The sequence below is a fragment of the Syngnathoides biaculeatus genome, chromosome 23 (assembly GCF_019802595.1).
Source record: "Syngnathoides biaculeatus isolate LvHL_M chromosome 23, ASM1980259v1, whole genome shotgun sequence".
Taxonomy (NCBI): Eukaryota; Metazoa; Chordata; class Actinopteri; order Syngnathiformes; family Syngnathidae; genus Syngnathoides; species Syngnathoides biaculeatus.
In genome coordinates this window covers 9,823,762-9,844,636 of record NC_084662.1, presented here as the reverse complement: position 1 = coordinate 9,844,636, position 20,875 = coordinate 9,823,762, and the positions used below count along the sequence as shown (strand labels likewise).

General features: G+C 44.0%; 1 protein-coding gene across 2 annotated transcripts in view; it reads left to right on the top strand.

Annotated features, from left to right (window-relative positions):
* Positions 1–20,875, top strand: part of plcb1l (phospholipase C beta 1-like) — a 139,548-nt gene that overhangs the window by 105,692 nt on the left and 12,981 nt on the right. For both annotated transcript variants that reach the window (XR_009793877.1, XM_061812942.1), the window contains exons 8-28: positions 905–1,045; positions 1,547–1,626; positions 2,590–2,643; positions 3,508–3,583; positions 4,890–4,990; positions 5,939–6,105; positions 10,207–10,353; positions 11,484–11,641; positions 11,720–11,802; positions 12,119–12,203; positions 15,363–15,543; positions 16,086–16,172; positions 16,630–16,700; positions 16,808–16,904; positions 16,983–17,067; positions 17,979–18,103; positions 18,205–18,359; positions 18,577–18,841; positions 19,013–19,117; positions 19,208–19,323; positions 20,134–20,269. Coding sequence is in view for 1 of the 2 variants with exons in the window: in XM_061812942.1 (XP_061668926.1) it covers positions 905–1,045; positions 1,547–1,626; positions 2,590–2,643; positions 3,508–3,583; positions 4,890–4,990; positions 5,939–6,105; positions 10,207–10,353; positions 11,484–11,641; positions 11,720–11,802; positions 12,119–12,203; positions 15,363–15,543; positions 16,086–16,172; positions 16,630–16,700; positions 16,808–16,904; positions 16,983–17,067; positions 17,979–18,103; positions 18,205–18,359; positions 18,577–18,841; positions 19,013–19,117; positions 19,208–19,323; positions 20,134–20,269 (2,515 nt within the window). In the remaining variant the exon portion in view is untranslated. The remainder of the gene's footprint in view (positions 1–904; positions 1,046–1,546; positions 1,627–2,589; positions 2,644–3,507; positions 3,584–4,889; positions 4,991–5,938; positions 6,106–10,206; positions 10,354–11,483; positions 11,642–11,719; positions 11,803–12,118; positions 12,204–15,362; positions 15,544–16,085; positions 16,173–16,629; positions 16,701–16,807; positions 16,905–16,982; positions 17,068–17,978; positions 18,104–18,204; positions 18,360–18,576; positions 18,842–19,012; positions 19,118–19,207; positions 19,324–20,133; positions 20,270–20,875) is intronic.

The window sequence follows — 20,875 nt, the reverse complement described above, 5'->3', positions numbered from 1 at the left end:
GAAGCTTGCTGAAATTGCTCAATGAATCCGATCACGTGAGGTTCTTGGAAGGGGGATCGGATTTGTAGTTGAGTGACTTTATGTAGTTGGGATAACTGCACAAGTGTTATATTAAACATTTAATATATTTTTGCATTAAACTAGCTCTATTTCCCCCGTATTTGGTTAATTAAAATGTATGAATTTTTTATCAATTTATTTCCAATGTTAATACCTTAAGTAAATAATTAAGTTACATTTTTTTTTCAAGATACGTGGCATTGTTCCGCTAAAACTAAATAATAATAAATAATTCTTGACAAAGAGGCTTCAAACCTTTTAATGCCACTTGTAGTTCAAGTTTACAGTCAAACTAAATATGAAACAAAGACAATTAGACATTGTGTATTTAAAACAGGAACATGACTTTTCCCTAACATCTGCTAGCTTAATGTTAACACATTATGGGAAATGCCATGGATACGCTAATGAATGGGATACATGTGAAGTAACGGATGTAACTTGATGTGGAGTTCTTCAGGGAATTGTTTTAGGTCCATATCTTTTCTGCAGTTACTTTAAATGCAGTGATGTTGGCCACATGGCGCGAATACATAGATTCTTTCATAGTCAAAGGTCAGCTAGCGTCTTTTGTTTTTTTCCAAGGTCACTTTTGTGGTCTAACAGGCAATGAAAGTGAACATTTCACATGTCGTCAGCTTTTAAATGGCAGAACAATCAAGCGCTTTTCACCTCTTCATGTCTTTAAAGGGCAAAACCAAAAGAACAAGACATGCCCTGCTTTTGTACATGACAGTGTGGCACTGTGGCGCCGCTCTTTTCGGGCCGCTTAGCACCTTTTTGCCATTTCTTCCACTCCGTTTCTGACCCGGCTGTGTCTTCTGTGTGTGTGTGTGTGTTGAAGGAGGCGAAGCTGCGCGAGCTGCTGGACGTCAACACGCTGGTGGGCAAGATGGAGAACAGGATGCTGACGGTGGTGAGCGGCACTGACATGGTCAACGTCACATACCTGAACTTTATGGCCTTCCAGGAGGAGACGGCTAAGGTAAACGCGAGTGCAAATGTGTAATAGTGAATGCCGACAGATAAAGAATGGGAAACTGTTCTTGATCCCAGTCTCCCCCTGTACTGTAGTAGTAGTGATATACTGTACTGGAAATGCGGCCTCATTGAAAATAAAATAAATGAAACATTTTGACGTGAAATTTTCTTTTATTAAGCCCACGAAAGGGCATGGTCAGAATCTGAAAGTCAATATGAGCGCTGGCGCTAATGCTAAAACGACACCAATTGTGTCATGTCTGGTCCAGTTGTATAATAGTCCAAGGCAAGCTGCCATGGCAACCACTCTTTCTGCATTGTATTATCCCGATCACTATGTTATGTCCTTTGAACGTCGGGTTGTTTTATATTATTGCTTTTAATCCACTGGCTATGACGATTCTGGAAAAGCCTCCTTTTACGCAACTTGCACATAACTATCGACATAACTTTATGAGTTATTTAGGAGGGCTGTGTATGTATGTGTGTGTTATATTTCCCTGAGGAATGGGCGGAGGAGTTGTTCAGCTTGGCTTCCAACCTGCTGGTGCAAAACATGTCCAGAGAGGCCTGCCTGGAAAAAGCGTAGGCATACACGCACGCACGCACACACACGTTTCAACACACACACTGGTCGTCATAAATCGCCGACCTCAGTTGACACCTGTTTTGCGGCGTAGTCCGTCGAATGACCCGGCCAACGGCTTTTAAAACACATCTTTGTCAGCGCCGCACCATCTCCAAGCACCCGGAGTCACCCGGAATATGAATCTGCCGACAACACGCGACTATTTGTTGTTTATCTGCGATCGGCTCCCTCCCTCCTTTTCCTACAGCAGGCAAATTGACTTATGACACAATAAAAGCGTCCATCGACCGCGCACTCGGCTGACTTCTGTCGGCTTCTGTCCTCCAGCGCCGTGCTAATTTGCAAGAGGAGGAGAGGCGAACAATTTTTGTGTAACCAGGATTCAATTAGCTGCCAGCAGTTTTGGTCCCACTCATTTTACGTATCATCTGCAGGCAAAAAGAAATATATATATAATAAAGTTCATTCAGCCCATGTTTTACGTTGCTCGTGAAAAAAAAAAAAACACATAAAATGGTGATGGACTCACCACAGCCGAGCAGGCCCGCTTGTTGCTAGGCAGATCTTGTTGGACGTGCCCTTTCATCCAATGGTAAAAAAAAAACATGTCAGCAACTGTTTAATTTCGAGCAACTGGAACAGAGTATTATGAAGCTAGTCGTAATCACGCGGTCATCATCATTTGTCACAGTCCTCTATTAAATATAAAATCTGATTTTTAAAAAAGGGTCTAATACAGTAGTCTTAATGCAGTGTGAGTTCCATAAGTAGCGGACACTGTAATGGATATTAATTATTAGCCAGCAGCCACTTAAGGGCCCGTCTATTTCTAGCAACGTCTCAGATTCAGCACACGCTAAAACTGCAATCTAACTGCCATCGTTGATATACTCCAATCATATGGCACAATGTGTTGTACATCCAGTAAGTATGATTATAATGCTTTTTGTTGTGTGCAGATACACGCGACTCAAGCTGCAACTCAACCCTGAAGGTCGAATCCCCGTCAAGAAGTGAGAAGAGTCTTCATCCTCCCGCTCAGGGTTTATGTTGGCACTTACAGAGAATATATACGGCCAGCCTTAAAAGTGTGCAGGGAGCCAGGGTTTATACACGTTCTAGTGGAATGAGCCAATTAATTGAAGCTTTAATTAAAGGTTGATTGATTAAGGCCACGCTGAGGCCTAACGGTGAGAAGGAAGGGGAATTTATCTTGCTACACGAGCAAACTTGCCTTTAAAAGTCAGCCTAACCTGCCATAAAAAAAGTGAATTGCAAGCAGGCGTTTGGGTGTGTATTTTTTGCGCAAATTTAACTAACTTCATCACTGCCATGAACGTTTATGTTTATCAACTTGGATCCAACCAGTGAATGCCAGCGACGTATATATTCGTCAAATATGTTTTTCAATGCGTGGGCATGGAAGAGGTTCTCGCCCAGTTCATCTGTGAAATGCTGGTTTGTAGACAAACCACTGTAATGGCTAACTGATCCCTGAAGATGGCAGAGTTTTATGACTTTGGGTTTCAGATCATCACAGCTTTCGAGCAGAAGATAAATATTAAGCGGTGTCGCGTTGATTAGGAGGGACAGCAATGGCAGAATCTTAGATGTTGGACAGGTTCATGCAGTTCACCGTCTTACAGAATATTTTTAAGAGTATGTGTCACAGTCGGTAGTAAAAAGCAGAGGTGGGAGAAAGTCACATACTCTATGTGACAAGTGAACTCTCCAAGTTTCAAGCAAGTCGCAAGTTTCTGGGGGAAGAAGAAAAACAAGTCAAGTCCAGTCATGAGTGGCCTGCCAATATTTTTTGGGGGGGTCAGGAATTCTCTCAATTCTGTGCTGACGTTTGTGCGTTTGTGTCATCCTCGCAGCATCTTCAGGATATTCTCGTCAGACCGCAAGCGGGTGGAGACGGCATTGGAAAACTGCAATCTTCCGTCTGGCAGAGTGAGACACAAAACATTCCTCGTTGCCCCTTTCCTTTTTGTCGTCCTCGTCTCTCCTCCTCGGTTCTCATGCATCCGTCAGCCCCGTTGTCTGAGTCATCCTCGCTTGTCATGACACAAACGCACCCGAGGGAGCCGCATCGATGCAACTGCTTTATTTTTACCCTCCTCGTATGTCACCACACCCCCTCATGTATACACATTGGGGACGGCCCTCCGGCCGGTAACGTCACCCGGCCCATGAAAAATCATTGATTTCCACATTGTTCTTTGCAGTATATTTTGAACATCACCCTCTGATTAAAAGCGTGTATTTTTTTTTTTTTTTTTTACAAAACACGCAAATTTCATCTTCAGATTATAAAATGTGGTAAAAAAAAAAAACAAAAACGCTTTTCATTGGGTGTTTAGCATAGTTTTGTATGTCTGGTTTTCCTTAATTATTTATGTTGTTTAAAAATTTACAAAATGGGGAGATAGATCCTTTAATCTTCTAACATTGCCTTTACAAAGAAAATCACTCACAAAGCGCCTAGTGTGACATCTTATTTGTGGAATTAAAAAATGTTTTGGGTTTTTTTATTGCATAAAAGTGGACAAAATGTGGTGACACATGCTTTTCATTAGAGAGTCTGGTTGTAACTAGTCCCCATCGCCCATTAGTTAAAAGTGTGTCTGCAATCTAGGAGCGGCACGTGTGCGAGTTTGGGTGTTTGCAAAGTGCTGACAAACGCTTGCACGGCAGCGTAAACGCGTCGTCAAAACACAAGCCTAATGAATGGCCTCGCAATACGAACACCACAAACGCGAAATGCAAGCACACTCGCACACATGCATGCTTGTGCATATATATATATATATATATATATATATATATGTAGAGCGAGCAGGAGCTAATTAGCGCGAGGAGCAAGAGGAACAAACGTGTTGCCTCGTGAAAGTCTGCCGGGATTTGCTGCTGTTCCTGCGGGCTCGTAATTACACCTAAATGGTACGCCTGTTAATCCCTAAAACATACACACACACACACACACACACACTATGATAACCGCAGAACAGGAAATGGAACACAACTATTTAAAAGTATCAAAGGTTTTTGGACACAAGCGGTTATTAAATCAGCAGTGGGCAAAAAAAAAACAAATTAATTGGATCAATATTTACCTTGGTGAGGAGAAATTGGATGTTGAACTAGCCTGAAAATAAGCAGAGATGTTTGGCAATGAATTTTAAATCCTTCCTTTTACCACACGTAATTTCATTCCACAACAGTTTGTTTATTTTTTTGGCATTTTGTAAACCGACAGAACGACTCCATCCCCCAAGAAGACTTCACGCCAGAGGTGTACAACCTGTTCCTCGGCAACATCTGCGCCCGGCCCGAGCTGGACCACATCTTCTCTGATATGTGAGACATTTCATTCGCTCTCCTTTTTCACTTTCTGTTTTTTTAATCCAGCATTTTGCAGGGAAGCCATCACCTTGGTAACCTCCTAAAAAAAAAAAAAAATGGCAGACAGTGTGGGATAAAGGGCACGGCTATTTGGGGCCACGAAAGAGGGGTGATTCATTGTTCCGCTCACACGGAGGCTTTCGGGGGAGGTAGTTTGCTGGAGTTTGGAGAGGAATTGCGCATTTGGAATAACTTTTGATTCCGTATCCGCTTAATAATTGGTCATCGGTCGTTCTACTGTAGGATGTGTCAAGACGCTTCTGGCTTTTGAATGATGCCAATCTCAAGGCTGTGGTTGCTGAAGCAAAAGAACGCTATCGATTTTACGTGAAAAAGGTCGGCAGAAAGGTTTTCCTGTTTTAGTCCCTGAATTTTGAGGACAGTTGGTCCAATGGCAGACAAGGCAATAATCCTATTTTTGTTTTCACACTTACCCAAACTCAACCAATTGTTGTGGCATTCCAGAGAAGGAAACGTTGATTTTGAATGATATCCGACAAAGGGGAGTTAAAGCTGCTGAACAGTTTTACTTTTCTTTGGAATTTATGGGGTGGGACAAGGCGAGGGCCCCAGCAACCGTATTAAGTTTGAATGGCATCCGATTGAAGACAACTTTGCTGAAGCTCGAATCAGAGCGGTTTTTTTAACATTATTATCTCTGTCTGTAACAATTTTCAACCAATTTTTCGAGAGTTGATTATTCTATCTGAACAGGAACCGTATTGCTTTTGTTCAAAGAAGGAAGCGGTCATTAGATGGAGCAGTTACTCTGAAGGAAAGAGCCTGATAAACTTGACAGGCCACTCAAGCTTGTGTCATATTTTGTATTATTGTAAATATATTTAAAATTCCTGGATTTTGTCTTCCTCTTCTTGCTTCGGTCGGGTGCCGGCGGTATGTCAGGGGTGCAAAGAGTCGTCCGTACCTGACCGTGGAGCAGATGACGGAGTTCATCAACAGCAAGCAGCGAGACCCGCGACTCAACGAGATCTTGTACCCGCCCCTCAAGCCCGAGCAGGTCCAGCAGCTGCTGGACAAATACGAACCCAACGCCGCCCTCGCGCAGAACGGTCGGTATAGCTGCCACCTTGTAGCTGCTTTTCGATGGTAGAAAAATGTTTTGGATTATGGCTCTTCAATGATTATTTAATGACAGACCAAAGTACTGAGCGTGAGACACGTGATTCAATCAGTGATGAACAAAATTATTAGTACGAATCTTCGCATCAGCTGAATAATTGATGGGCAAAACTCCACTTTTTCTTCGACTTTCCCTTCCTGTAGGTAAACAGAATGTCTAGTTTTCAGTCGTGATTTTTTTTTTTTCTTTCAAATTTTGAGTAGAGGCAGGAGGGGAGTGTTGGGGGAACAATGTTTACACAAGTAGGACCACCGAAGGTGGACCCCTGCCTGTTGAAAAGATTGCAAGTGAGCACGCGAGGCCAGCCCGCTTTTTGCCAGTTAAAAAATTCAACATCAGAAGTGACGAGCGAGCGAGCGAATAATTCATGAACGAGCAGCGAGATGAACGAGCCGCAGCGAATCAAGAAGTGCTCGCAAAGTCATCGCAGGTGCCAGCCTACGCACACGCTGCTGCCTTCAAGGACAAGCGTCACAAAAGCTGTTGAAATCTAGTCCACGATGTAGTGCTGCACTGGGTTGTTTTTGGAGTTTTTATTGGGTAGTACAATGTTTTTTTTATTGAGATGTTTGTGAATGATGTTGATATTTGTTTAAAGTATTCAACCACAAAAATACTCTATGTTAAATTCTTCATATTCCCTATTCAGCCCTATTTCAAATGTTCTGGTCCATCTGGCTAGACAGATGGATGCATATTGTAGGTAGAAGGATGGATATGTAATGCAAATAACGTTTCATGCATCCTGTTATGATAGACAAGTTCACCTAGTTTTTTTTTTTAATGTCTTTTATGTATCTAGTAGCTAATGTAGTCAATCAGGTTTTTTTTCTAAAGCACATTCAAAAAAACGTGTTATCATGCCGTAACCGCTGGTGTGCTCATACTCACGCTTCTCGGAAGCTTGCCCTTCTCTTGTCTTTGTGACGACGCGTCCCCCCAACGCACCCAACCCACACATGTAAAGTATTTATCCCGCCGGAAGAGAATTGCGGCCATCTGCTCGGCAGCGGGGTCCACGCGCTCATCCGGATGCCCGGCTTTCACCTCCCTCAATGACACTTCCATTTACATTTTGGTCTTGGCATTCTTTGGATTGAACATTTTTTAATCAAGTGATTCTAAAAAAAAAAAATGGATGATCTGGCCTATCTTTCCATTCAGAAATCTCAAACGTGACCCGTAAGCCCAAAAGGTTCTCGCACTTGTGCATCACTGTGTACCTAATGTTGCGTCCAGTGAGTGCACATGCAGCGCTTTCCACAAAGAAGATCGGATGTCAACTTATTCCATATCACTTCTGCCATAATAAAAATCATCTCCGAGCTGCCTTTTAAATGGCTTGGCTAACGTTGTTAAGCGGGGGGAACAAGATACCACTAGAGTACCGTCTTTATTGTCGCAGAGAGGAAGCCTTTATTCAAATGGAACTTAATAGGGCATCGTTAAAATCCTAATAAATGTCCATGCCAGAATTGTTCCGAAGACTATCCTTATGTGGCCTTGAGCATGAAGTGTGACGGGTCGGTAGCGCCCCTTGAACATTTTTTTGAAAATTCAGCCACTTTCCCTGAGGGGTGTTTCATTTTGCAGGTGATCCACAAAATAGTCTCAAAAAGCCAAGATGTAAATTAAACCCGCACGTCTGCCATTTTGGATTGAGGGAGCTATTTCGGTGGTTAATTTGTTGAGTTCGAAAACTACTCAAAGCCAGTATTTCCGAGTCACATAAAAATGCTTATCATGGGGCGGCACGGTGGATCAGCTGGAAAAGCGTTGGCCTCACAGTTCTGAGGACATCCCGACCCCGCCTGCGTAGAGTTTGCATGTGCTCCCCGTGTGCCTGCGTGGGTTGTCTCCTGCCACTCCGGTTTCCTCGCACATCCCAAAAACTTCTAACATTAATTGGACACTCTAAATTGCCCCTAGGTGCGATCATGAGTACGACTGTTTGTCTCTATGTGCCCTGTGATTGGCTGCCAACCAGTTCAGGGTGTACCCCGCCTCCTGCCCTTTGACAGCTGGGATAGGCTCCAGCACTCCCCGCGACCCTTGTGAGGATAAGCGGCAAAGCAAATGGATGGATGTTTATCATGAGTTGACACACAAAAGGTTCCAATGACTCATACCAGCAAGCAAACTAATTTGGTCTGAAGCTCCCATTTTTGGGTCATTTAGGCCATTTCCTGGGATCTGTCAAAGATCCAATCACAAAAAAATTAGCGCAATGTTTCATTTATCACCGCAGCAGCTTTCATTATGACTGTCTTTAATTGGTAAAAGTGCCCTGTCTGAAGTAGGCACCTCCAGATGTCGACCGCGTTAACACCGTTTCTCCTCGTTTGGGCTTCTTGGAGCACGGTGGTAGGGGTTGGAGGGCTAGAGACGTTAGACCTCCCGGCGGCGAGGGGAGGTCCCCCCGTCGGTCTTTGGGGAGAGGCGGGACGCCGAAAGCAGCGATTTCACAGATGGAAGCCCGGCGTTAATTAGAGAAGTGACTCTGCAGAGGGCGGCGCCGCACTAATTAGCATAAAGTGGCCGAGGGGACTTGCCGCGCCTGCCGAGCACGCGGGTCGCTTTGCATATTCAGAATAACGTCAGGATAAGTGTGCGCGCCCAGCACACCGGGAGTGGTTTTTCCTTCGTTTATTTTATTTTTTATTTATTTTTTTGGTCCGAGCATTTGTCCAGTATGCAAAAACTAGACAAGATTAGTACTGTATGTGGGTTGTATGCTAATTTGTTGAAGGTTTGTTTTTTTTTTTTATGGAATAGGGGAGACAAAAAAAGATGACCTTGACAAACAGAAGAACATTAAAGGTCAATTACTAAACGTCATATTCTATGCTCACCAGCAACAACAAGGGCTGCATAATGTGGTCGCCATGGTTTCCGGGCATGCTTCGCCCACGTTAAACTCGAAGCAAAAAAACGCCTGGCAATTTAGCATCTTTATGAATATAATACTTAAATCCAGTTGGTGCTCATTGGGCAAAGTCCATCAGAGTTTGTCAAAGCCCTGGAAATTGTCCCGAAATGTCTGCGTCAAACGCAAAATGAATGACGTTCTCTTCTATTTCGGGTAAAGATCCTTGAGATTTTTTTCAAGTCTATTGTTATGATTGACGACGCCACCAAATTTCGTGTCGATATGCGAAAGAGGTGTCTGGAGCAGACTTGTTTTTCTTCACTTGTTCCAAATCAAATTGGCCAACCTTGTCTTCAATTGCCGGGAGGCGTCCTTAAAACTTTGGGGGGGAGATTTTTTTCTCCCCCCCCAACATTCTAATAAGGACAAGGACTGGAATTTGCCACCGAATGTCTGCTTCAAACCAAAATGGCTGACTTCCTGTTCAATCATAGACATGCTTCCTTGAGAATTTTTCATCTTAAAAGAACTTGGAACAGATGACAAATGCAATGAGTCTACCTGCTATTTTAGTGAGAAAAAAAAATACAATTAATTCGGTCAAATGTCAGCACAAATCTGAAGCCACCCAGGGAAAACTTGTCAGAATTTGATACTGTAGACCAAAAAAAAACATGGAGAAAAAGCGGTTTAGCAGTTGAAACCATCAAGGAGCTGTCTCGACTCAATACCATGTGACTTTTTCAAAACTAGCGTGAAGTCAGTGCTCGCTTATTTGCAGCAAATAATCAAATGCTCACTTCAGTCTGGCGAGTTTCCTGAAACTCTTAAAGTAGCCTCCTCTAAAAAAAAACAGAAACTGGACTATTCCATGTTAGCAAGCTATAGACCCATCTCTAATCTCCCTTTCATTGCCAAGATTTTTTTTTTTCCCACCTTCGCGTGCTCCTACATGAAAGCGGAAAAAAACATCATCCGTTTGTGTCTTGAAACGCATGAAGAAATCCCGGACTTTGCCGTCTGGCTGGCCTGAGAGCCTTCATCTCCAGTTGATGGTGTGTGTGTGTGTGTGTGTGTGTGTGTGTGTGTGTGTGTGTGTGTGTGTGTGTGTGTGTGTTGTGTGTGTGTGTGTGTGTGTGTGTGTGTGTGTTTTTCTGACAGGTCAGATCTCAGTGGAGGGCTTCGCTAGGTACCTGAACGGCGAGGAGAACAGCATCATCCCCCCGGAGAAGCTGGACCAGAGCGAAGACATGACCTTTCCCCTCTCACACTATTTCATCAACTCCTCGCACAATACTTACCTCACAGGTACAAACACGCACACCCACACACACACATTTATTGTTATTCATAAGCTTTGTCTTATAACTGCAAGAACAAGATGCCCCAACCATTTCTTTTTTTTTTTTTTTTGTCCTCCCTTCAGTGGGTGTTTTGTCTTCTTCTAGTGATTCAATTTCATTGTCGGCCGGTCTCTTTTGAAGTGGATCAGAGTGTGGCTCCTCTGATGGGAATTCACTGAATTTCTTTAATGGCTGGAAAAATGTGGAAATGAGAAAACTGTTGAATCTCTTACTGTATGGCTGTGATGTTACATTTACAGTGTTTGTGTATGAAAGGAGCTTTTTCACCAGTGGTGTGCCTGCCATGGTATGATTTGGAATTCTATTGAATCTGGATTTAGTTCCATTTTTCCATCACAGGATGTCAATAAAGTGGAACGTCTCGATATTAGATAGACTTATAAAAAGATGACAATTTGCGTACAGATCACAGGATTTTCTTGTAGTTTAGAAAAACATGGCTATTTTTTTGTATTCTTCACATCCATCGTTGGTTAACACTATTTTGTGTGGGAAAACTATAACAGTTACACATTGTACAGTAATTGCTTCAGAAGGAAGCCTTTTCTTATAAAACACGTAGTTATATTACAATCATGAATTTGAATTCACAGTTAATCACATTTTGAGTTTTAGGTATTATTTCAAATGGGGGTTGATAAAATGCTAACATGCTAACTGTTGATATGCTAAATTACTGTCTAAGTTCAACGTGAGCTGGGAAAATACAAAGACAGGTCTACAAAGATTACATCGCAGGGTGTGGTCGGGTAGTTTTTCAAACTTGAGTTGATCAAATGCTAGCATGTTAGCATCTAGCTAGATAGGAACCTGAGCCACAACATATAAAATGCTAACAGTTGGTGTACTAAAAATATGCTAAACTATAGTATGATAGCAACCTAAGTACAAAAAGCACCAATGCTGATAGATTTTTTTATTTGTAAGGAGAATTACTCAAATACTAGCATGCAACAACCTGATCACAATGTGCTAAGGGAGCTTTTAGGTGTTAGATCTTGTCCTGTATGACGAGAGTTGCCAACATGCTAGTTTGCTAACAGGTCTTAAGTGTTTGTTGTTTTGCTCATGTAGCGGGGCAGCTTGCAGGCAACTCGTCCGTGGAGATGTACAAGCAGGTGCTTCTGTCCGGCTGCCGCTGCATCGAGCTGGACTGCTGGAAGGGACGCACCACAGAAGAGGAACCCGTCATCACTCACGGCTTCACCATGACTACCGAGGTCTCCTTTAAGGTACCAGCCGGGAAAACAAAGCCGATCGCTCAACAGGACACCGCTTAAACAAATACGGGTGTCTTTTGGTGTGTTTAGGAGGTGATCGAGGCCATCGCAGAGTGTGCCTTTAAGACCTCGCCCTTCCCCATCATCTTGTCTTTCGAGAACCACGTGGACTCGTAAGTCTTTCTCGGGCAGCGAAAGCCAAATAATACTTGGATCTTAGCATAGGGAAGCTCAGGATCAAACTGCATGGAGCTATACCTTAACTAAGTAAGCAATAAACTGTTCATCGCGGTTATTAGCTACACCTTTTATAATGATGTCAATGGACCAACCAGGTCGCAGCTCTAAATATTAGCATGAGCATTGTGTTCCCAAAATTAGTCTGTCTAAACTCATCAGCTTGCGTTGACTTGAATTGCTGCTTTTTTCAATGCCTCCTTTAAAAATTAGTGACAGTTCATTTTTTTTTTTTTTTTCTTTGTCTTTCAGACCCAAGCAGCAGGCCAAGATGGCCGAGTACTGCCGCTCGATATTTGGTGACGCTTTGCTGACAGAACCGCTGGAGAAATATCCCGTGAGTCTGACACATGCACGCCACGCACACACACACACAAGGGACACTTTATTAGGTACCCCTGCTTGCTGCGTTTCCAATCAATCATACATTAGAGAAACGATAACTGGTGTACAAAATTATTGGCACGCATGACGTGTTTTCATTTGACACTCACACGCAAACACATACACACGCACTCAAACACACAAAGTTCCCCGGGCACATGCCAGTCAATTTGTGGTCTCACATAACACGGCTGGTATCGACAGTTTGTGTCACATTTGGCAAGGCGTGCTAGCGCTCGTTACCCTCCACCCCACCCCCGCCCCCTCCTCCATCTGTCACACTTCAAAATGGCCTCCCGCAGATGTGATTCATTTATGCGCATCTTTCTGTTTACATGCCTCGGAATCTTTTGTTTTCTGCGCCTCGCCTCTAAACCGATTCAATGTTCACGTCGACAAAGTGCGTCGCGGCGTAATCTCTGCGTCGCTTTTTCTTGGCGGGCCTTTATCAGGCTTGCCTCTGTTGCCATGGATACTGGGCCCCAAGTTTGCTTTCTCCTTTTGTCGCCAAACTCTCCCATAACGTCCCGCTACTCGAATCAAAATGTGGCATTCTGTGGATTGACGCAGATCAAATTGTGAACGTCACACGCTAATTTTGTATAAATACCGCAGAACGATGGAGTGCGCTTCCCCAGATGGGCAAAGTTAGCACCTCTTGATCCTTCCAAGTCATTATATAAATATTACATTTGATGTTTTATATGGGCAGTACGGTGGGTCAGCTGAGGACCCGGGTTCGATCCGGACCCCGCCTGTGTGGGGTTTGCATGTTCTCTCCATGCCTGCGTAGGTTTTCTCTTTCCTCCCACATCCCAAAAACATGCAATATTAATTGGACATTCTAAATTGCCCCTAGGTGTGAATGTGAGTGCGAATGGTTCTCCGTCTCTATGTGCCCTGCGATTGGCTGGCAACCGGTTCAGGGTGTACGTTGCCTCCTGCCCATTGATAGCTGGGATAGGCTCCAGCACTCCCCGCGACCCTCGTGAGGATAAGCAGCAAAGAAAATGGATGGATGGATAGATGGATGGATGGGTATTTTATATGGTGGGTGTTATGTGGCTGGAGTGAGGTTCCAGACTCCTTTTAAAAGATGCCTTGCACAACCTTTGGTGGAAAGTGATTAGGGTTAAATTCCCCAGGTTGGAGGAGTTCACATGTCAAATTGTCAAAAGTCGGCATTCCCACACCTCATTGCAAAAAGTTACCTAACCAAAAAGAGTCATTGTACACCGAACAATCGTTCCCCAGAGTTAGCTTCATCGTACCTATTTGTCTTTAATTGTTAACAAAGCGCGTTATTGCGTATTATCTTCACGTGCCTTTTTCCTGGCGGCCCTTTATCAGGCGCTCCTCTGTTGCCATGGCTACCAGTCCAAAGCTTGCTTTGTCCCTTTGTCACCGATCTCCCCCTCTTTCACCAAAGGCGTCATTGTGCGGATTGACACAGGGCGGTTGCGTGAGGACTTTGGTTTCTCCCGTACACAACGCCCCCGCCGCTCGCGCGTGATCCAGCGGAGACGTCTTGTCAGAAGCGAGCAGGGCCGCAAAGCGTTATCTCCCCTCGGCAGAGGCTCAGTCGGCCCTACGCCTGGGGAGGAAGCGGGGGCGGGAATGTCCAATTTCCACCAGTGGGCGTGTAATTGCGGGGAGAAGGTGAAGGCAATGACGTCCTGGTTTGGTTGTATTTTATTTTGTTCCTGTTGGAAAGTTTTGTCTTTCAATGACAAGATGTTGATCTCTGCTGCACTTCCACGCGTTTCCTTTTGTTTCAAACTAATTAAAAAAAAACCACACCAAACTTTTGTGCTAATATCAAGCTGTTGATCAACTCTCTGTCGTTAATGCCGTCCTTTGACGTCCTTCCTTTCAGTTTCAGCCAATCTGCTGCTTGAATTTATCACCGCGTGCGACACAAACGCATGAAAAGAAAAGTGACAGCAGAAGTCAACCTCCTGTTTCCCCCTTAATCGCAAATCTCACAAGGACACTCGGGAATTTGTTCCAACTTGAGACAGCAACAGATTGGGTTTTTTTTTTTGGAGGGTGGGGGGCTTGGGGGGTTGACCATCAGGCATCTCTCGTGACACCTCCTGTTTTCCTCGCCAGAGAAAAGCGCTTGAGGCATGCGGGGCGGCCGAGTTAAATTAAACTCACCCAAGAAATTTGGGGTCTAAATCAATCCACTCGGTGCTGTGAATGCCAATCAGGAAAGGCGTCGAATCTCATATGCGATCCGTGGCGTGCAGCGAAGGCCGGGAAAATGAACACCTTCTTGCTGGTTTCGGGTTGCATTTCAATTAAAATTTATATTCTTGTTGCTTGAAGAAATTAAGATGATGAGTTGTGTCCATCGTTAATTTTTACAAACACATCAAGAAAAAGCTGTCCAAAGATGTAAATACATGAAAGGCGTCCCAATCTCCTTTCAGAGTCTTTGCCATCAACGTGCACTTTTTTCCCTGTAAAAATAAAAATATGACATAAACAGTCATACAGAGGAAGCAAAAGACCAGAAAACGGTTGATACGTCCATGATGCAATGCACCAAGAGCACAATAAAGTTGTACAAGGCAGGTGAATTGAGTTTGGTACGGACCGTTTCCGAACCGATTAAAACCCAGCGACTGTACGAAACTGGGACAAAAGTCAGCAAAATAAACAAACACAAATGTGACAAAAGCTGGGCCATATGAAAACAGAGGTTCTACATGTGGCGGCTGTTCGGCTTACATGTGACTTGATTGGATGATCAGTAAAATTCTGGCGATGCAATGACAATATCACTATGACATTATCACTTGATCTCGTCTGTATTTTTGCCTAAAAAGTTATTTAGCAAGAGCCAGTGTCCCAAAACAACGTCGCAATATGGTCCCTTGTAGCTGCTCGCCATATCAGGGATCTGATTGGACGTCCGGGTCATGCCGTGACATCATCTCTGGCAATGTCCCACCATCATTGTTCTAGTAAAACAGAATCTCCTGAATGACATCCACCATTTCTCAATTTTCTGATGCCATCGCCACGAGACTATTGCATAATCCTGGGTATCGTTTTCATCTTAAATCTTGATCCCCCCCCACCCCACCCCCGCCCTCTAATCTAGTTGGAGTCCGGCGCACTTCTGCCAAGCCCGATGGAGCTGATGGGCAAGATCCTGGTGAAGAACAAAAAGAAGCACCACAAGGCCTCATCGGACGGCAGCGGCAAGAAGAAGCTGGCTGAGCAGGTGTCCAACACCTACAGCGACACGTCCAGCGTTTGCGAGCCGTCCTCGCCCGGAGCCGGTAACGCGCACACACACACACACCACACACACACACACACACACACACACACTCTGAGGTTGTTATGATGTGTTGCGGTCAGTGGTGCAACACAGCTCTCATTGTTTAGCATTCATCACTTTCATGGGCCTCTCCATCAGCTGAGTGGATTGCATACACTTCCTGTCAGGCACGGACGCCGCCTGCTCACCCGGGTGCTTAAACACGCAACACACACACACACACATTTCTTCACAAAATGGCGTCTACGAAGGTGTAGCTTCTGGACCCGGATAAACAATTTTCATTCAATCAATTTTTAAGCATACCTGCAAATGGGACGGTGAAACAAATATAATTAACTAATTAGTCCTCTGTTATTTAAATTTGTGACAAAGGCTATTTTATGATTGCGATGTGTCGTCAAATAAATCTGAAATGAATAAAAATGTTGTTGTTTTTTAGGGGAAAAACTGTTTTTATTACAGCAGTAATGTTACTAATTGGTAAATAATATCCATGAGATAATGGCGAGATTTCATTAAGCTGTTTTCTGTGCACAGGTTCCACAAAGGAGGAGGTGACTGAGTCCTCCCAGCCGGCAGAGGGCGCCGAGCTCAGTCTGAGGCCTCAGGGTAGAAAGTCCATCGGTTAGTCCCGGGGGTCCCGGGGGATTATTACCAGTCATTGTATTTATTTCGATTGTTTAGTAACTGCTAAAATTAGCAATTACTTTCATTATGTAACACATACATAAAATGCCTTTTTTTTTTTAAACTTTCTGCATTACATATTTCTAGTTTTCTATCTTGCAATGCGGCTCCTATTGTTAATAACTGCCAAGATGAGTGAGTGCATGCAAGTAATTATATGACTCACTGATTATACATTGTGGAATTGTATTTTCTATTATCTATTTACAATCGTGATCATTTCTAGTCCTTGTGTTTTACTTCTAATGTGCAAGTCCAGCATCTCAAATTATGTCGCGTAACTTTTGTTGTGGTTTTTCGCTATGTATGCATGCAAACCGATTACACTGAGACAAGTCCACGCAAGAAAGAATCCAGCTCGTATAAATGCTCTTGATCTTGTCTCCCGTTCAAGGTGAGGTGGAGGCTGAAAGCGAGGATGACGATGACGACGACGACGACTGCAAAAAGGGATCCATGGATGAGGTGGATGACGGAACCATGCCGCCCTCTGCTGTTCATTTTTAGATAACGCTCATGGAATATTGCCTCTGGCATCAAGTAAGCATTTTGATCCTGTGGATTATTGTCAGGGCACGGCGGGCAGCGAGGCGTTCGCCACGGTGGAAATGTCCAACCTGGTTATCTACATCCAACCTGTTAAGTTTAACAGCTTTGAGGCTTCCAAAAGTACGCGAACAAGTATTTTTTGTATTTTTTTCTTCTCCTGTACTTTGCGTATCTTTTATTGTTATGGTGTACCCACAGAGGCAAGTCGTAGCTACCAGATGTCGTCCTTTGTGGAGACTAAAGCTTTGGAACAGCTCACCAAGTCTCCCGTGGAGTTTGTGGAGTATCCTGATCGCGCTCAACTCTTCACGCATCAGACGTGGAGAAAAAAAAAATTGCAATGCAAGTGCCAAAAACATCGAGCATTTATTTCATTGTGGTTTCAAGATTGAAGTAGGGTCTAAACAAAGTTTCAAGTTTTAAAAAAGGATTATGGTTTCAGGCAAAGGGTTTTGGTTTCAAGAATTCAATTAAGATTAGAGTTTTAAAATAAGATTCATCTTCTAATGAGGTGTTCTAGAATGAGTAAGGTTTCAAATCGAGGTTTCAACCCTGGGTGTAAAAGCAAAGTTTAGGGTTAGAGTTTTAAGAAATTTGGGTTCATATGTTGGGCCGAAATTAGGGTCTTTGGTCTATGCAAGACACTATTCGGGTTTCAAGCCTCAGTTAGGGCTTTAAATTGGATTTTCAAGATTGGGTTGGGGTTTCAAGGAAAGGTCAGGGTTTAAAGACTGACAAAGGCTCGAGTTTTAAATTAGGTTTTCTAGACACGTAGCGTTTAAATCTAGGGGTTGAAGTTCAAGTTAGGGTGTTAGGTTTACACACGACTGTGTTTGGGTATAAAATTTGGGTTTCAAGCCAAAGATAGGTGTTAAGGGCAATGTTTCATGCCAGAGCAAATTTTAAAATTTGAAATCCGTATTGCATGACAGCGTTAGGGTTTCAAGACGGCATTTGGATGTGGTGAGGGAAGACATGAGGGCAGTTGGGGTTAGAGAGGAAGATGCAGGAGATAGGCTAAGATGGCAAAAGATGACACGCTGTGGCGACCCCTAACGGGACAAGCCGAAAGGAAAAGAAGAAGATTTGGCTTTGAAATGAGGGTTCGAGTCCAGGTTGAGTGCAGCAACATTCCCTTTCAAATCCGTTAATATTGCTAGCTGTGTTGTCCTTAACCTTGCTCGCTTTGTTCAGATACAACAAACTTCAGCTAAGCAGGATTTACCCTAAAGGCACCCGAGTGGACTCGTCCAACTACAACCCGCAACTCTTCTGGAACGCCGGCTGCCAGCTGGTGGCGCTCAACTTCCAGACCATTGGTGAGGAAACCCCATCGTGTTTTTTTTCTTCTGATTTACAAGCTGTTACGTTTTTTTTTTTGTTTTGTTTTTTTTAATGCCGCCCACATTTCTGCCTGCAGATCTATCCATGCAGCTCAACCTGGGCATGTACGAGTACAACGGGAAGTCGGGCTTCCGGCTCAAGCCGGAGTTCATGAGGCGGCCCGACAAGCACTTCGATCCGTTTACCGAGAGCACGGTGGACGGGATAGTCGCCAACACGCTCTCTGTCAAGGTGAACAAACAACACAGTTGACAACTATATCTTCAAATTAAATCACATTTACTTATATAGCACTTTTCAGATATTAAAATGCAACACAAATTGATACCCGGTATGACGTCAGACAATTAAAATGGCATCCCCACATATAAATACCGCCACAGTATATATTGATGAAAGGTGTAGAGATCCCCCCCTGTGCCATCCCGTCCCGTCCTCCCCGTTGCAGATCATCTCAGGCCAGTTCCTGTCGGACAAGAAAGTGGGCACCTACGTGGAGCTGGACATGTTCGGCCTTCCGGTGGACACCAAGCGCAAAGCCTTCAAGACCAAAACGTCGCAGGGGAACGCCGTCAACCCCGTGTGGGACGAGGAGCCCATCGTCTTCAAGAAGGTGGTCCTGCCCACGCTGGCCTCGCTCCGGATCGCCGTCTTCGAGGAGGGCGGAAAGTTCATAGGGCACCGCATCATACCCGTGTCGGCCATACGGCCAGGTCGGTAAAAAAGGCGAATTAGGATTATTAAAATAGGGCCGGAATGTCAAATTAGGGTTACAAGACGGAATTAATGTTTTAAATTACAGTTTCAAGGAAGGAAAAGAGTTTCAAGAACAGGTGCGGAGTTCAAGTTAGTGTTTCAAGCCTCCATGTGCCTTCTTGCCACAGGTTATCATTACATCAACCTGAGGAACGAGAAGAACCAAACTTTGACTCTTCCCGCCCTCTTCGTCTACGTGGAAGTCAAAGATTATGTTCCCGACACGTTTGCAGGTGAGCGCCCACTCTGACAACTGACAACTCTGTCAATCCCACCCTAACGGCTTCTACATCATCATCGTGGTCTCCATCCTCCACACTCAGACGTCATCGAGGCTCTTTCCAACCCGATCCGCTACGTCAACCTGATGGAGCAGAGGGCCAATCAGCTGGCTGCTCTCACCCTGGAGGAGGGCGGGGACGACGAGGCCGACAAGGAGGCGAGTCTGCAACGTGTTTATACGCTACTTTCTACAGTAAAAGGACTCAGCTTGCAGCACACGTGGATTGGTTGCATCTGGTACACATTTCAAAATAAAAGCACATCTTTATATGTATACAGTATGTGGAGCGTAAGCATTTCATCAATTCTTCCTGTCACTGCAAATTTAAAAAAAAAAAAAAAAACACCTTATTGTGCTTAATTGATTGTAGCTTAGCTATGTAATTGCAACCTTTCAAAATAAATCCACTATATGAAAATTTGCATCGCAAACTTAGCACTATAAAAGCTTGAATATAAAAGTGCATGGCACGAAAGAAAAGCACAAAGCATTAAATAGACTCCTTCTTTATTAAAGGTCTGCCTTTCAAAGTAATAGCGCTACCATACTGGGGCTAGAACTGCTTGCATCTCCATTATGTAAAAACTACCGCACGGTATGTCGTGATTGGGTTGGTTGCCTTCAGACAATGGAAAGATTCGTTTACATAAAAAAAATAACAAAAAAAAGGACACAAGTTTTTTTTTCCACTGGGGGAGAGCACGTTTGAGCTAATATGGCTTATTGTGCGCCCATGGCAACAGTCTCCAAGACAGCTGAGACGAATGCCAACCCAGATTGGGAGAAGGAAGTTGACAGATAAGAGCACATAGTAGCGGAGATGGATAAATACGTGCAGACGCTCGCTTACAGGCGTTACGTTGACGGAGTGTTCCGGAACACACAGGAAAGTTGCACCGGTGAGAGGGACAATGCAATCTGATGTTGCGTAACGGCGGTGGTCTCGCCGCTTATTTTGACGCGCAGGTGGAGGCGGGTAGCGACCCCCCCTCAGAGTCCAAGGCGGACCCCAGGGCCGCGGTGCCGGCAGAGAACGGACTGAGCCACGCCCCTTTCGCCCCCAAGCCCCCGTCGCTGGTCGGACATCAGCCTCAATCTGCAGGTCAGTGACGCCCTTGGACACTCCATTCGGTACACCTTGGCATCCTAATCCTGTCTAATTGTCACGTTTTGGTCGTTAAAAAAATAAAGGCAGACAAGGACTGTCTGTGTCTTCTGTCTTTTTGACATACTTGGCAAAATAAAGATGATTGGGATTTTGATATTATCAATATTTTTGCCCACTTTCAGACACACGTTGCAGACCAAATCGGTCACTGAATCCTAATCAGTTGTTGCAAATCTAAAATACATTTTTTTTATCCGAATCTTCAGTTATTTAAAAACAGTCATAGACAGATGAGTTGACTATTAAAGTAATAGTGAGTTGCAGCCGTAGACGAAACGTTCAGATTTGTAGAAGTTGAGCTTGCGAGAAAATGTGCGTCTTTCGAGAGCTGCTCCAGGGCACCGCCCAAACCCCTGGTGGTGCTACCGCATTACTTTCCTTGATGACAACAAATCCCAAAATAAAAATACTGATAATACAATACAAATATTTCAAATATATTTGGGTGAATGCATAAATAGCATGTAGTTATTGTTGAGTAAAGTTGTTTCATTTGTCAGTTCTTGCGACGGAGTATTGTGAGTGGTCGAGGGCACACCC